The sequence below is a fragment of the Hipposideros armiger genome, unplaced genomic scaffold (genome assembly GCF_001890085.2).
Source record: "Hipposideros armiger isolate ML-2016 unplaced genomic scaffold, ASM189008v1 scaffold_37, whole genome shotgun sequence".
In the NCBI taxonomy this organism is placed as follows: domain Eukaryota; kingdom Metazoa; phylum Chordata; class Mammalia; order Chiroptera; family Hipposideridae; genus Hipposideros; species Hipposideros armiger.
Window position 1 is genome coordinate 4,414,458 of NW_017731387.1, and position 13,028 is coordinate 4,427,485.

The window sequence follows — 13,028 nt, forward strand, 5'->3', positions numbered from 1 at the left end:
CGCCACGTTTGTCCTGCACGGTTCCCGGCGTTGCCTCCCACACGTGCATCGCTCCCTCCTTCCCGCAGCCTCCCAGAGACAACGGCCCTGTTTCATCTGCTCTGTTCCCAGAACCTGCCGGATGTCTGAGCTCCACGCGGCTGATCAGAGGACGACTTTTAACAATAATGACAGAGGGTTCTCCACAACAGTTCTGGGAGCTTATTGGGGACAAAACCAGAGAAACGGTGTTCAAGTTGCAACAAGAAAATTGAGGTTACTGAGAAAACATAGCTAGCGAAATGCCAAGAGCCTGCCTGCTGCTAATTTAACAGGAGCAAAAGCCTCGGGGTTATTTCAGTTGGGAAAGGGGTTTTGCTTGTGCCATCTTCTCCTGGTGCAGTTTGCAGAATTGCACCCCTTGAACCCCCCTGCTGAGGAAAGTGCTCCCCGCCAAGTTGCCCCAACAAAGGCCACCCACGGTGTGCCAGGCCCTTCCACTTATCTGCCCCCTTATCCTCTCAAAACTGTTCTACAAGTGAGTTTTCATTAGTTGCCTTTTATAGAGGAGAACACTGAAGTTCAGGGAATTACGGGCGTTTGTCCAAGGTCACAGCTGGTGAACTTCCACGACAGAAACAAAACCCCCTGTGCCCCCCAAAGCCTGGGCTCGTCCACCACGCGGCTCTCACGTGGCCTTCACGAGTGGCAGTGGACTTAGAAGAGGCAAGGGTGGGACTTGGGAGACAAAGCCAGAAGCAAAAAGGGGGGAAGCGGCCCAGAGAGGCCCGGGTACAAACCCCAGAGAACTGAGAGCAGGGACGCAAACAGATACCTGCACACCCACGTTCACAGCTGTGTTATTCCCAGTAACCAAAAGGCGGGCTCGGCCCCCGTGCCCACTGACGACGGGCACACACGTGTGGTCTAGCGGGATGCTGACGGGATCTGTGCGGCCTGAGAAGGAAGGACGTCCTGACACGCATGCCATGTGGATGGACCTGGAATGTGTTCAGTGAAATAAGCCAGTCGCAGAAGGACAAGTGCTGTGTGATCCCACGTCTGTGACCTCACATAGTCAGGTTCACGGAGACAGGAGGTAGAAGGGTGGTTGTCGGGGGGCTGGGAGGGGGGGAGTGATAGGGAGTTATTTTTAGTAGGCAGAGTTTCTGTTTGGGACCACGGACGAGCTGGAGGTGGAAGGCGGGGATGGTTGAACAACGGGTGTGGTGCACGCAAGGCCACTGAACTGGACACTTAATGGTTGAAATGGTACGTTTTTTGCTCTGTGTATTTTATCACCATTTTTTAAATGTATATAGAATATTTAGCGGCGCCTGCGTGCTCTTTAAAATGTACAATTCCTAAGCCTCACCTAGTTTTCTCTGTAACATGGCTACTGCTTTTCAAATCTCCCCGATGTAATCCATGTTTTTTCTTCCTTTTCCTCAGTTCTGTGATTAGGCTTACCCAGGGGGCTTATTGCCCAGGGGTGACACAGACAAGGGGACAAGAAGAGATACCTGCTGGGGCCTGGGAGGGGGGCATGAACGGGTGGGGACACCCAGAGAGGGTGGTGGGCACTCCTGCAGGAGTCTCGCTCCAGCTTCTAAGAATATAGACCCAGAACAGGGCAAGGCCCTCAGAAAAGCCCAGTGGGCCTCCTGGGGCCACATCCAGGAGCACCCGGCAGGAGACTGCCAATGACCGAGGGAGGCGTCCAGACAGACTGCTGCGCTTGTGCCCCCAGCTCCCTACGGCCTTGGTGAGGCACAGAGGCGTCCAGATGGCCCCTTGTGCCCCCAGGAAGCTCAAGGGGGCTGAGAGTGTGACCGGCAGGTTGCCCAGGAGGCATCGCCGGGGCGGGCAGAGCAGCCAGGGGGCCGCAGGGTGGCGTGCCCAGGCTGGGCCAGAGCGCTCGTCACGACCAGACCAGGACCCGGGCATCTTAGGGGCCAGTGAGAACGGAGGTGGGGAGAGCCCTGGCAGCGCAGACATGGCCACACTCCCTCACGAGAGCCCAGGGCTTCGCCTCAGACGTGGCGGAAGGACCTGCAGACAGAAGGCAGAGTGCATGGTACAGACCCCCGCCCTCCAATGCCATGGGGTGACTGGAGGGGAGCCCCACAAATGGGCAGGAATAGTCTGACTGAATGCTTGCAAAAGAGGTTGTTGCTTGTGAGTACGCTGCACCTCCTGTCCCCACATGGGCAGGTCCGCCTGGTTCCCTGTCGCTGGTTTGCCACCATCAGGATCAGCGAGGGCCTGTGAGGTCCACAGGGCCGGGCCCGGGGTAAGCGTGCTGTGTAAACATTGCACATCCGCAAACCTGAACCTTCCCACCTAGACACGAAGAGAGAACCCCCTCGTGGCCAGAGACCCCAGAGGCCTGGAGCCTGGTGATGGGTGTAGTTTCAGACAGGGCGGGGTTGGGCACCAGGGTCCCTCTGAGACCCCGCTCCAGTGGCTCCGGCTCCAGGAGCCCCCAGGCTACCGTTCCGTGGCCGGTCGGGGTGAATAATGCCTCTCTCGTTGTCAGACTGATGATGACAGTATACTTGGCACAAACAGCAATTAGGGTAATTGTTCTATTTAGACACAAGCAGACTTCACTGCACGTTTGGGAGGGGGTCTACACCTGGCAGCCTCCCCGAGGGCTGCACACCCTGCGAGGAGCTTGCGCTACAAGGGGGGGGGCGGGAAGGGAAGACCACTGCTGGGGGGTCCCTGCCATCTAGGTCCCGGGAGTGGGGTGGGAGCTCTGAGCGTCCCCCCAGCATCCAGCCAGTGCCGTGCCTCCTCCGGCTGTTTGCTTACACCACAAACCTCATCGCCATGGAGACTGACACTCCCACCAAACCCCAAGCACCTTCAGGCAGCAGGCAGTTTCTCAAGGGAAATGAAGTGAGGATCCTCGTGAGCCGAGCCAACTGGCCTCCCTCCTACCCAAACCCCAAACTCCAGGTGGCAGGAGCTCACAGGTTCCCTAGCTGCTCCAAGTGGGGCCCCTCATGCTCTCAGGGGACCTGGCAGAGGGGACTGCTGGTTGAGCCTCCAGGATGGTAGGAAAGTGGAGAAGCCTGGGTGGGACCTTAAGGGACACTGGGGACTGACTGAGAGGCCACTGGACCACGGCCTGGCAGATTGCACTCAGGGGTGAAAAGGAAACGGCCCCTGAGGGGAGAAGCAGCAGCTGCCCGCTGACCGTTCCGCCCTCTGAGTGGGTTAATGGCCGAGAGGAGGAATGGTGACGGGTGGCACTCTGTGTGCAGGGTCGTCTGAGCGGCTGCGGCTGTCAGTGACATTTTATTCAATCCTCAGAACCAGCCTGGGCGGTGGCGTCTATCACCCCCATTGTTACAGCCGTAGCTGAGACCTGAGTGCTTGCCTGAGGCCTCAAGCAGCCCTGTGGGGAAGGCGGTGACAATGAGAGGGCGGTGGCCTGCCCCAGATGCCGCCTGAGTGTGGTCTGAGGACCAGAACCATCAGATGCGCGGGTTGCTTGTCAGCCATGCAGAGTCCCGGGCCGCACCCCAGACCTGCTGCACCAGGTTCCCAGGTGAGTCGATGCACAGCAAGATTGGAGAAGGCCTGACTTCAGGCATCGACGCCAAACCCCTCCTTTCACTAGAAAGGCAACTGAAACCCAGAGAGGGCAAATGACGTGTCCAATCACACAGCCAGTTGGCAGCCACGCCAGGCCCGGAATCTGCCTTGTACCAGGGAGACTGAGGCACAGAGCAGCCCCCGAGCACAGCACCCTCTCCCTAAGCCCCCCTACTCACCTCCCACGGCTCGTTGGGCTGGGCAGGCTGGCTGAGCCCCACACTGACCATCTCTGAGAAGGTCCAGCAAATCCTGAGGACTTTTCTGAAAACACACCTAAGCCTCCCATAGAAGCCTGCTGGGCGTGGCCAGTGAGAGGGCTGGGAGGCCCTACGGGGCCAAGTCGGCCAGACGCTCCGGTCGGTACCTTGACCAGAGCCCTGTTCTGGCTGTCCTCCTGGCCAGCTTACCCATATATAAAGGGAGGATGGCTCCTAACACTGCCCAAGCTTCCAGAATGAGAGGCCCCAGAGAAAGACAAAGCCCTCTTCTGTTTTGTGTTTAATCGCGGCTGCGTTGTGCTGACGGCCGAAAGACATCCATTCACTGAGGAGGTATGAAAATGGGGCTGACAGGCCGTGGTCATTACAGGCGGGGCCCCCCTGACTTCCTGGCGGAGGCGGGACTGGCTGCATAAATTCCTCCCGGTAGAGGGTGACATCACCATGGCTGCCTCACTTTTCCCACGGCCATCAAGCATCACGCTCTTCTCGGGATGGGTGAAACCAAACACACGGAGGGAAGGGCAGAGGGGGCGAGGCTGGCTGTCCAGGGCTGGGCAGGAACCAGCGGGCCCTTGCCCGGTGCCATTGCTGAGGGGCGGTGTCGTTCTGCTGCACCCTTGGGGGCCAGTCCTGGGTCCCACACCCCACGAGCCACGTGCTGAGTGGGTTTGCTGAGAGAGGCTGACAGCTCATGCCAGGTGATGGAGAGTTTCAGAGTTCGTGTCTCTGTTTCCCGGGCGACCACGCATATTACCACAAACTTGCTGTCTAAACAACAGAAATTTTTCTCTCACAGTCGGCTGGTTCCTTCTGGAAGCTCTGGGAGAATCCGGCCCAGGCTCCCTCTAGCTTCTGGTGTTCCCGGGCTCAGGCTGGCGTCGCGTCCATCTCTGCCCATCTCTGCCTCCGTCTTCCTGGGGCTTCTCCTCTGGGTCTCGGGTCTCAGGTCCTCCCCTCCCCTTCTCGGGAAAGGACACTTGCCATTGGATTCGGGCCTGCCCCACTCCAGGGTGATCTTGTCTCTAGATCTTTTACAGCTGCAAGGATGCTTTTTCCAAATATGGTCCCGTTCACAGGTTCTGGGAGTTGGGACATAAACGCAGTTTGGGGGAGGCGACCGTTCAACCTGCTAGAGTGTGTCCCCCCCAAAGATGTGTCCTTCAGCCCCTCTGTCTTGTGGTGTGTGGCGTGCGCGGTGCTGTTTGGGGAGAAGCACTTGGCTCGGGGTTGCAGGGAGACGCTGACCTTGACCTGTAGTAGCCAGTGGAGCGTTAAGACCAGAGATGGCAGGAGGGCCCGGGGTCATGAAACCCCCAATTCTTTGAGGACTTTTTGTCAAAATGGGGCCAGGTCCAGCCCCAACCTAACAGGACCTGAAGTCCAGGCCTCAGATATGAAGATACGGTCTGGAAAGAGTTTGGGGACAGGGGGAGCTGAAACAGGCACGAGGGCACAGGATGAGGAAATGGACACGCAGGTGGCACGTCAGTGGACAGGACAGGCCTGAGGCAGTGCCATCCTCAGGGCAGTGCCAGGCGCCCTCAGTGTGCTGGGAGACGCCTTGTGTGCTAAGTGGCACGAGAGAGAGCTGGGGAGGGTGGAGTCACCCAGCACTGAACGTCTGGGGGCCTGTGGGGAGGACGGGGCATTTGAGTTGGGCTGGGAGGGCAGGCGGTGTTGGCATCTGGATGGCAGGGGTAAAACAGCGCCCTGCCAGGCGGAGGGCACCACGCCTGACCCACCATAGCGCCCCACCTGGGCCCGGCCGGTGGGAGACTAGAGACCCCCTGGAGCAGCTGACGCCCAGGACCACTGAGCACAGATCTGGGAGGCACCAGGCCTATGCTTGTGACGGGTGCCCCTGGGCCCGGCTGCCTCCAGGAGGCCCTGGCGGTGGCGATGGGGCAATGCAGATGGGAGGCTCTGCCATTCAGCAGATTCTCAGCCCGCCGCGAGGCCCTGGAGCGTCTTGGCTTCCCATCGGTGCCCATCTATGGTCTGGCCCAGCAGCTCAGAGCAGAAGCACCATCCGGGGTGCCAGCTGCTATGGGTGTGGCCGCCCTGTCTGCGGGCGCGGGCGGGTGACTCATCAAATTACCACAAGGCTGTGCAGGGGCTGGGCTGGTGACTGGGAGGCCGAGAGGGGGAGCACAGGGGCAGGCTCAGCTCCGTAGGCACACACCCCAGGCAGGCTGCTGCCAGCTCTGCAGCTCCCACGGCCTTTCCCTGGGCCGTGCTCCACCCCCAGATGTTCGCGATCCCCCAGCAGCGGCCGGCGGGGACCTCCAGGACCCCCCTCAAACTCCTCTCCTGCCCACTTCCCTCAGCTCCCCACCCTCACTCTCCCCAAAGGGAGAGAGGACCCGTGCCCCCATGGTGGGGGAGGCACGGCCAGGCACCCAGGCCCTCGCAAGGCCATGTCACCCTGCCTGCCTCCCACCACTCAGTGCGTCTTCTGACAAATCAAGGGCTAGACAGATGGCCTGTGAGGCCCCTCTCCATCTGAGGGTCTGAAGTTTGCAAGAGCTGTAATGACAGAGAGCGACGGTCAACCATGAGCCAGGCCTGGGCGGGAGGAGAGGCCCGTGTGGGGGGCTCGGCCCCGGCTAACAGCGTAAAGTGGGGAGACCAGAAGATGGACACTAGATAGGAGGGGTGCAGGGGAGGGAAGGAATCTCTGCTGGTGATTAAACTCTGCAGCACACCAAGCTCCGCGCTGGACATGGTACAAATATACTTATGGTCACGAGAAACTTGTGAGACCACATTACTAACCTAATGTTACAAATGAGGAAACTGAGGCTCAGAGAAGTTAAGTGGCTTGTTCACGGTCACACAGCCAGCGGTGGGAACGCTGGCGTGCACACCTCGCCTGTTCACTCCGAAGCCCATTTCTCATTCTCCTGGGGAGGCTCTGAAATCTGCGCCCAAATGGCATTGCCCCCGCCGGCAGCTAGGGGCCCCCCCAGAACCCTGAGGCTGGGACCCAGCCGGGAACTCCAGTCCTGCGGGCCAGGGGGAGGGGCAGATGGAAAGCCAGCGTGTCGGGAGCACAGAACTGGAATTTTGGGTTGGCAGAGGGGTGTGGCGCAGAGCCGACCCACCGAGTGCTGACGGCAGCCAGTTGGGACGGGGCTGGGTCGCTGCCGTGTTATTCATCACCGCCCCTCCCTCCCTGGCCGCCGCCGCGCCCACCCCACCCAGGGACCAGAACGGCAGCTCGAGAGAGTTGTGGCGTGTTGGAGGCCGAGGGGCAGGCCCTGGCCTTGCCCCTCAGCTGGCCCGGCCCAGCCCGCCCTGCCCCTGCTCTCCAGGCAGAACCGGCACCCTTCGCTCTCTCTCGGCCCACTGCCAGCCCTCCCTCGTCTCCTGCCAGGGCACAGCAGGCTGGCATGAAGGGACACAGCCCCCCTCTAATCCCTACCCTCACGGAGGGGAGACCCACGGTCACAGGCGCTGACCTTCCAATCAGGGTGTCTGCCAGGGGCTTGGGGAGTGGCGTCTGCTGTGCCCTCCACTTCCCGTCTCTCACCCACGGCCGCGAGGCACAGACCCCACGCCTGAGGACAGGAGGTCACAGCAGGTGTCAGCCCGAGAGTCTGGGCTGTTCCTACCCTGGTACCTGGAGGGCGGTGGCGAGGGTCAGGATCCTGAAGGTCACCGCAGGGGCAGCGCCACCTTCATTCCCGTCCTCAGGAAGATGGCTTCCCTGATTGGTCCCCGAGACGACCAGGACAGGGCAGCGGGGGAGCTAATTTGACTTCCTGATGTCAGTTTGCCTCAGGAAGTGAGACGGACAGGTTCCCACCCTCTCGGGGAAATGGGCTGGGGGTTTCAAGCCTGCCTGAGGGGGTCCCTACCAGCAGAAGACAGGTCAACAATCACCAGAGAAACTGGCCTTTAGAAAGACGCAGGCTTGACCAGACGCACGGAGCCCAAGTGATCCAAGCGACCTGCTGAGGGCTGGACGTGGCCTTGACGGAGCAAGAGAGTGGACTCAGCTCAAAAAATAAATATCGATCGAGCACTGTATGTGTGCCAGGGATGTGGACAGAGGGGAGCGAGGCGTGAACACACACGTCCCCTCGCTCAGGCTGCCCCAGGTCATACAGGTGACGTGGGACAGGCCGGCGCCAGTTACGAAGGGCCCAGGGAATTCCTCGGCAAGGAAAAATCGGGCAGACAAGCTGACAGAGGCAGGAGGAAGGGGCTGCAGAGTCTTGTTACCCCCTTGTCTGAGGCTTCTCAATGGCCTCTCCTCTCTCTTAAAATTAAACCCCAGACAGATGTCTCCAAAGTCCAGCACGATCCTGTGCTGTCCAGTGAGGGACCCTGGCGACATACGGCTCTTGGGTGTTTGAAATGTGCCAGAGGAACTGCATTTTTCATGTCATTTCATTTTCACAGATTTAAATAGCTACACAGATGCAGGACGCTCCCATCACCACAGGAAGCCGTACAGGACGGTGCGGCCTGCCTGCCTCTGTGCCCGTCTTGTGCCCACACACCTCACATGGATGCCACACTGGTCTGTAGTTCTGAGGACATGCCAGGCTCACGGCCTTGACACCTACTGTTCCCTCTGCTGGAGTACGCACCCCGCCCCCAACACGGCAGCTGCCTCTCACCCTTCTGGGCTCGGCCTACGCGCCCCTCTCTGGCCACTGTGGCAAACGCTGCCCTTCTGTGTGGGACATCAGCCCCGAATACAATTCTCAGTCTTTTTAGTCATCCAAACAACTTTGCTCTTCACCTGCCCTCTTAGAATGGAGGTCCTGTGAGGGCAGGACCCGGTCTCTTTCCCTGGTTCAACCCCCAGGAGCTGACCTGGTGTGCGGCCTGGTCAGGCGCTAGGTGAACACTTGACTGAGTGACCCACGCAGACGGAACAGCATGTGTGCAACAGCAGAGCGGCTGAGGGCTGGTAGGGAAACAGCATGGGGCGCCTTTAGAGACTGGGGAGGGGGCAGTGTGGCCCCTCAGGGAAGGTTTTAAGGTGCCTGAGTTGGGCAGCCCTTGGGAAGCCTGTTAGCTGACCAAAGGAACTCAGCGAGAAACGGCTGGACAGCAGGGCGCTGGCCCCATGGCTGTTGTCCAGGGAATCCAAAGGCGCTTGCAACAGCTTTGAGGTCATATCGGAAGGTGACCTCGTTCAGCTCCCTGGGGGCGTCTGCATCAGTTTGGGGTTCAGGTACAGGTGGTCCCCTCCCCAGGGGGCTGGAAACTGAGCAAAGAGAAGCTTCCATCTAGAGCCCTCCTCTCAGCCTTGGTCTGGGCCAGCCCTCCTCCCCGGGCAGCTGTCCCCTCTCCCCCATCTCTAGGAGGTGCACCCAATAAGGACAGGGACTTCGTTCTCTTCCCAGTGTGTCCCCAGCGCCTAGGACAGGGCCTGCCACACAGGACATGCTGGCCCATCCTTGTTGGGTAAAAGAACCCAGGTTTCACTTCCCAGTGAGCCGTGGGGTCACGGGGTGTCTCACTTTCATGAGCACTGGAAGCCTCAAGAGTTGATGACACTGGGTCCCACTTAACGCTATAGGGCAGGTGGCAAAGATGAGGACCCGTTCGTCCTCATCAAAATTAGAGCGTCAGGGCTCGAGTCGGTTTGGTGAGCCATCAAATCTGCTCCTCGCTCACCGATTTGGCACAGGGGACAGAGGAAGGGACTTGCTAGCATCATGAAGCTTGTTAGCGACACAGCTGGAACCGGAACTCCGGGGGCCTGACTCTCGTGCTGTGTGACGGACATGGGTGCTGTTAAAAGGCTGATTCATGGAAGGCTTTGGAATTTGCAAGGAGCAGCCTGGCACGGCCAGTGCGTGCCCAGGCCCTGGGCTCGGGCTGCCTGCACTTGGCCCTGTTTCTGCCCATTTCCAGCTCACTTAGCCTGCTTTCCTCATCTGGAAAGGGAAGATGGTGGCGCCAGTCCCCACCCCACAGGATCATTGTAAGGATTCTAAGGAGCTGGTCATATATATATATATATATATATATATATATATATATATATATATATATATGTATGTATATATAAAGGACCTAGCACCATGCCTGGTTCACACGGGAACAGTCAATGTGGGCTATTGCAGTTGACACATCAAAATCATGTTAATATCGGAGCAACAGAGAAGCATCTAGAAACCCTGAGATTCATACCGGGAATCAGTTTTGAAGAGACCCGGGGTCAGTGTCCAGGGCGTAAGTGTGGCCTCTCACAGCAGCAGGGGCCGCTCTGATCACTCCCTTCAGGGCTTCCTACATCCTAGAGGAGGCAAAACTATTGTTCTTTACAGATATAATGAACATTCTTTGTGGCTAGCATATTAGGTTTGGGATGGGCCAGGTGTGTGACACGATGGCACTGTATTTTTATGTGCTGTCATGTGCCCTTTATAGCACAGTGGGGCCCTTGTGTGACCCGCACGTGAGGTACTTTAATGCCCGTTTTATAGCACTTTTAAAAGGGAGGCTGGAGAGTTGGAGGGAAGAACCGTGGCCCGGGAGTCACCAGGCCTGATTAGGATGGAGGCTTTGACACAGGTTAGCCGGTGACCTCGGGCACGCTGCCTCCCTTCCCCATCAGAAAGATGCAGAGGCTGGTCTGGGAGGTGTCCGGGGCTCCGTCAGCCCTCACGGTCTATGGCTGGAAGCAGCATCTTAAAATTCTAAGTGATGAGAGAGGGTGACAGGTGCTGGACTTTTCTAGCCATGACATATTGTTGCTCACATCTCTGGTTTATTTGATACTCTGCTCTTAGGGACGCAACCCTCAATTATAAAACTATTTCTATTGGGAACTATACCCTGCTTTACAATAGCCTGCCTGGCACGTGGCTACCAGGAAAAAGCTGGGGCTCCCCGCGTGTGACACCCACTCCTCGGGAAGTGAGAGCGTGACCTTCATGTGGCCCTGACACTGTCACTCAGGCTTCTCCATCCGTCCTCGACATGAAATGCCCAACAAGCATATCCTCTGACGGCCCTTTCCTCTGCAAATGAGAAGGGCAAACTCAGAGGGAGCGGTGACTACAAATGACAGCAGAAGTGATGGCTGTGACAGCATGACGCAGCCAGCAGAGCCCCCGACACTCAGGAGCTGAGCAGATGACTACGCAGCTCGGGAATGATGTCCACAATGAGGGCCCAGGGTCCTCACGGAGTTCTCGAAACGCGTTCAGGGTCTTTTGTTAAAGAGGCAGTTTGATGCTTTTACAAAGATCTCCATCGACGCCATTTGAAAAAATAACTCAGCTCCTGTCACACCAAATCTTCTGGTGTGGGCTGCTGCCACGCCTGGGGACAATGCAATGTGAGTGATGCAGCACCACACGTGTGTCCCCAGGGGCGAGCGTGGGGGAGAACGCACACACGAGTCCTGGAATCCAGGCCATCGCGGGGTCGTGGTACGGGCGAGGCCGACTGAGTTTTTCGGTAAGGATCTGGGTAGGATTCACGTTAGACTTGATTCTTATCTTAAATTAGACTTCATTCATTCATCCATTCTAAAATATTTGTCATCGAGCCCTAATATGTGCCAGGAGCCGTTTTAGGGGCGAAGTCTGGAGTCTCAGAAGGGTCCACCGTCCCCGCCCGGCAGGTTACAGCTCTGTGGTTCTCCATCTCGAGGCTGGTCCAGGTCTGGCTTCTGGCTCCCACGCCTCTCCCTGCAGGCTGGCAGCTGCCTCACAGAACGGACTGTCCCCACAAGAAGGAGCACTCCCTTCGGGCTGTGTTTCCCCCACCTACAGGTGGTCTGGCCATGACCTCAGGACAGGCAGATGGGCGTCTGGCTGTCCTGGGGGCCGAGTCAGGAAGACTCTTTCCTAGAGGGACGTCTCCCTGGGCTCCTGAGCTGAGCACATACTTTCTCCATGAGCAGGAGGAACAGGACAGAGGGGCGTGTCGGCCTCACCTTCTGCGCAGGGGGTGGGGGGCGGGACCCAGAGAAAGCAGAGACAGCAGTCCCACAGTCTGGACGCAGCCCTGCCCCCAGGAGCTCCGGCTGGGCTGCGCCAGCAGAGGCACAACCAGGTGGAGTGGGTGGTGCAGGCAGGGGCCGTATATCCAGTCTGACGGAGGGCGGGCCTCGGCAGTGCCAGGAAAGGGAAGAGCCAGGGCGGAGGCGCCAGGAGCAGCCCGGAACCCTCGCCAACACTCGCTCTATGGCCACAGGGAGCCGCTGAGCGACAAGAGCCCTCCGCCGCCCGCTGCCACTCGCCGCCTCCGCTGTCCAGGCCTGACCGCCTCCGCCACCATGAACCACTCGCCGCTCAAGACCGCCCTGGCCTACGAATGCTTCCAGGACCAGGACAACTCGACGCTGGCTCTGCCGTCCGACCAGAAGATGAAGACGGGCACGTCGGGGAGGCAGCGCGTGCAGGAGCAGGTGATGATGACGGTGAAGCGGCAGAAGCCCAAGTCTTCCCATTCGTCCACCCTGAGCCACTCCAACCGAGGTAAAGTCCCGGCGCACGTGCGCGGGGCCGTGCGCGCCCCTGGGGTGCGTGGCAGCCGCGGGGCGCGCACATCCCGGCTGCAGTGGAGCGAGGGAGCGCCGGCCAGCCGAGGCCGGGGCTGCGCGGGGTGTGACCCCAGAGCCACCGCCCAGACCCGCTGGCCGGCCCCGGGAGCCTGGGCGCACCGGCGAGCGCCCCCCGAAGCGCCTCCCCGGGCGGCCAGGCGCTCTCTCCAGCGCGCGCCGTTCTCGGGCGGGGCCCTGGGCCCCATCGGCTTTGTGTTCCCGATTCTGCTCAGGAACAGCCCCTACCTCCTGTCCTCTCGGGGCGGCGGCCCCAGGGCTCACCCTCATCCCGCGGGCGCTTCCCAGGCACCCGTTCCTGTGCCTTCAGCAGGCGCCCAGGACAAGGAGCTCTTAGTGGGGGGCCTGTGCTCTCCCTGGGGACCCGCTGGTTCCCGCGGGATCGTCCTTACCGCACTCCGCTGACAGGGGAGCAAGTGTGTTGGGGGAGCAGGGGCCGAGGCTGGCAAGTTGGGAACCCCACTAGCCCCGGGCTGAGCCCTCGTGGGGGCCCTTGTCCAGTGCGTGTGCTCAGCCTGACCAGCCAGCCATCCCCGCACAAGGTGCCCCCACTGGGGCCGGTGCTGGGAGAAAAGGATAGAGTCCCCTAAACTCAAGGAAGGCGGCACAGTGTCTGATGGACGATTGTGGAAAATTTTTAGACCAAATGCTTTAATACAAAGGATTGGTGTTAAGAATAA

The 13,028-nt window shown here is 59.5% G+C and overlaps 1 protein-coding gene across 12 annotated transcripts in view; it reads left to right on the forward strand.

The window, feature by feature from the left end:
• The first annotated feature begins 1,163 nt into the window (after nucleotides 1-1,163).
• Nucleotides 1,164-13,028, forward strand: part of PKP1 (plakophilin 1) — a 42,599-nt gene continuing 30,734 nt past the window's right edge. The window contains exons 1-4 of one of the 12 annotated variants that reach the window (XM_019637971.1): nucleotides 3,449-3,538; nucleotides 8,217-8,733; nucleotides 10,568-11,240; nucleotides 11,982-12,265. In XM_019637971.1, coding sequence (XP_019493516.1) covers nucleotides 12,064-12,265 — 202 coding nt within the window. In that variant the 5' untranslated portion in view covers nucleotides 3,449-3,538; nucleotides 8,217-8,733; nucleotides 10,568-11,240; nucleotides 11,982-12,063. Of the gene's footprint in view, nucleotides 1,252-3,251; nucleotides 3,539-3,990; nucleotides 4,140-8,216; nucleotides 8,734-10,567; nucleotides 11,241-11,981; nucleotides 12,266-13,028 lie in introns of those variants that run through there. The other 11 variants (XM_019637967.1, XM_019637974.1, XM_019637973.1 and 8 more) reach the window with 11 other exon arrangements.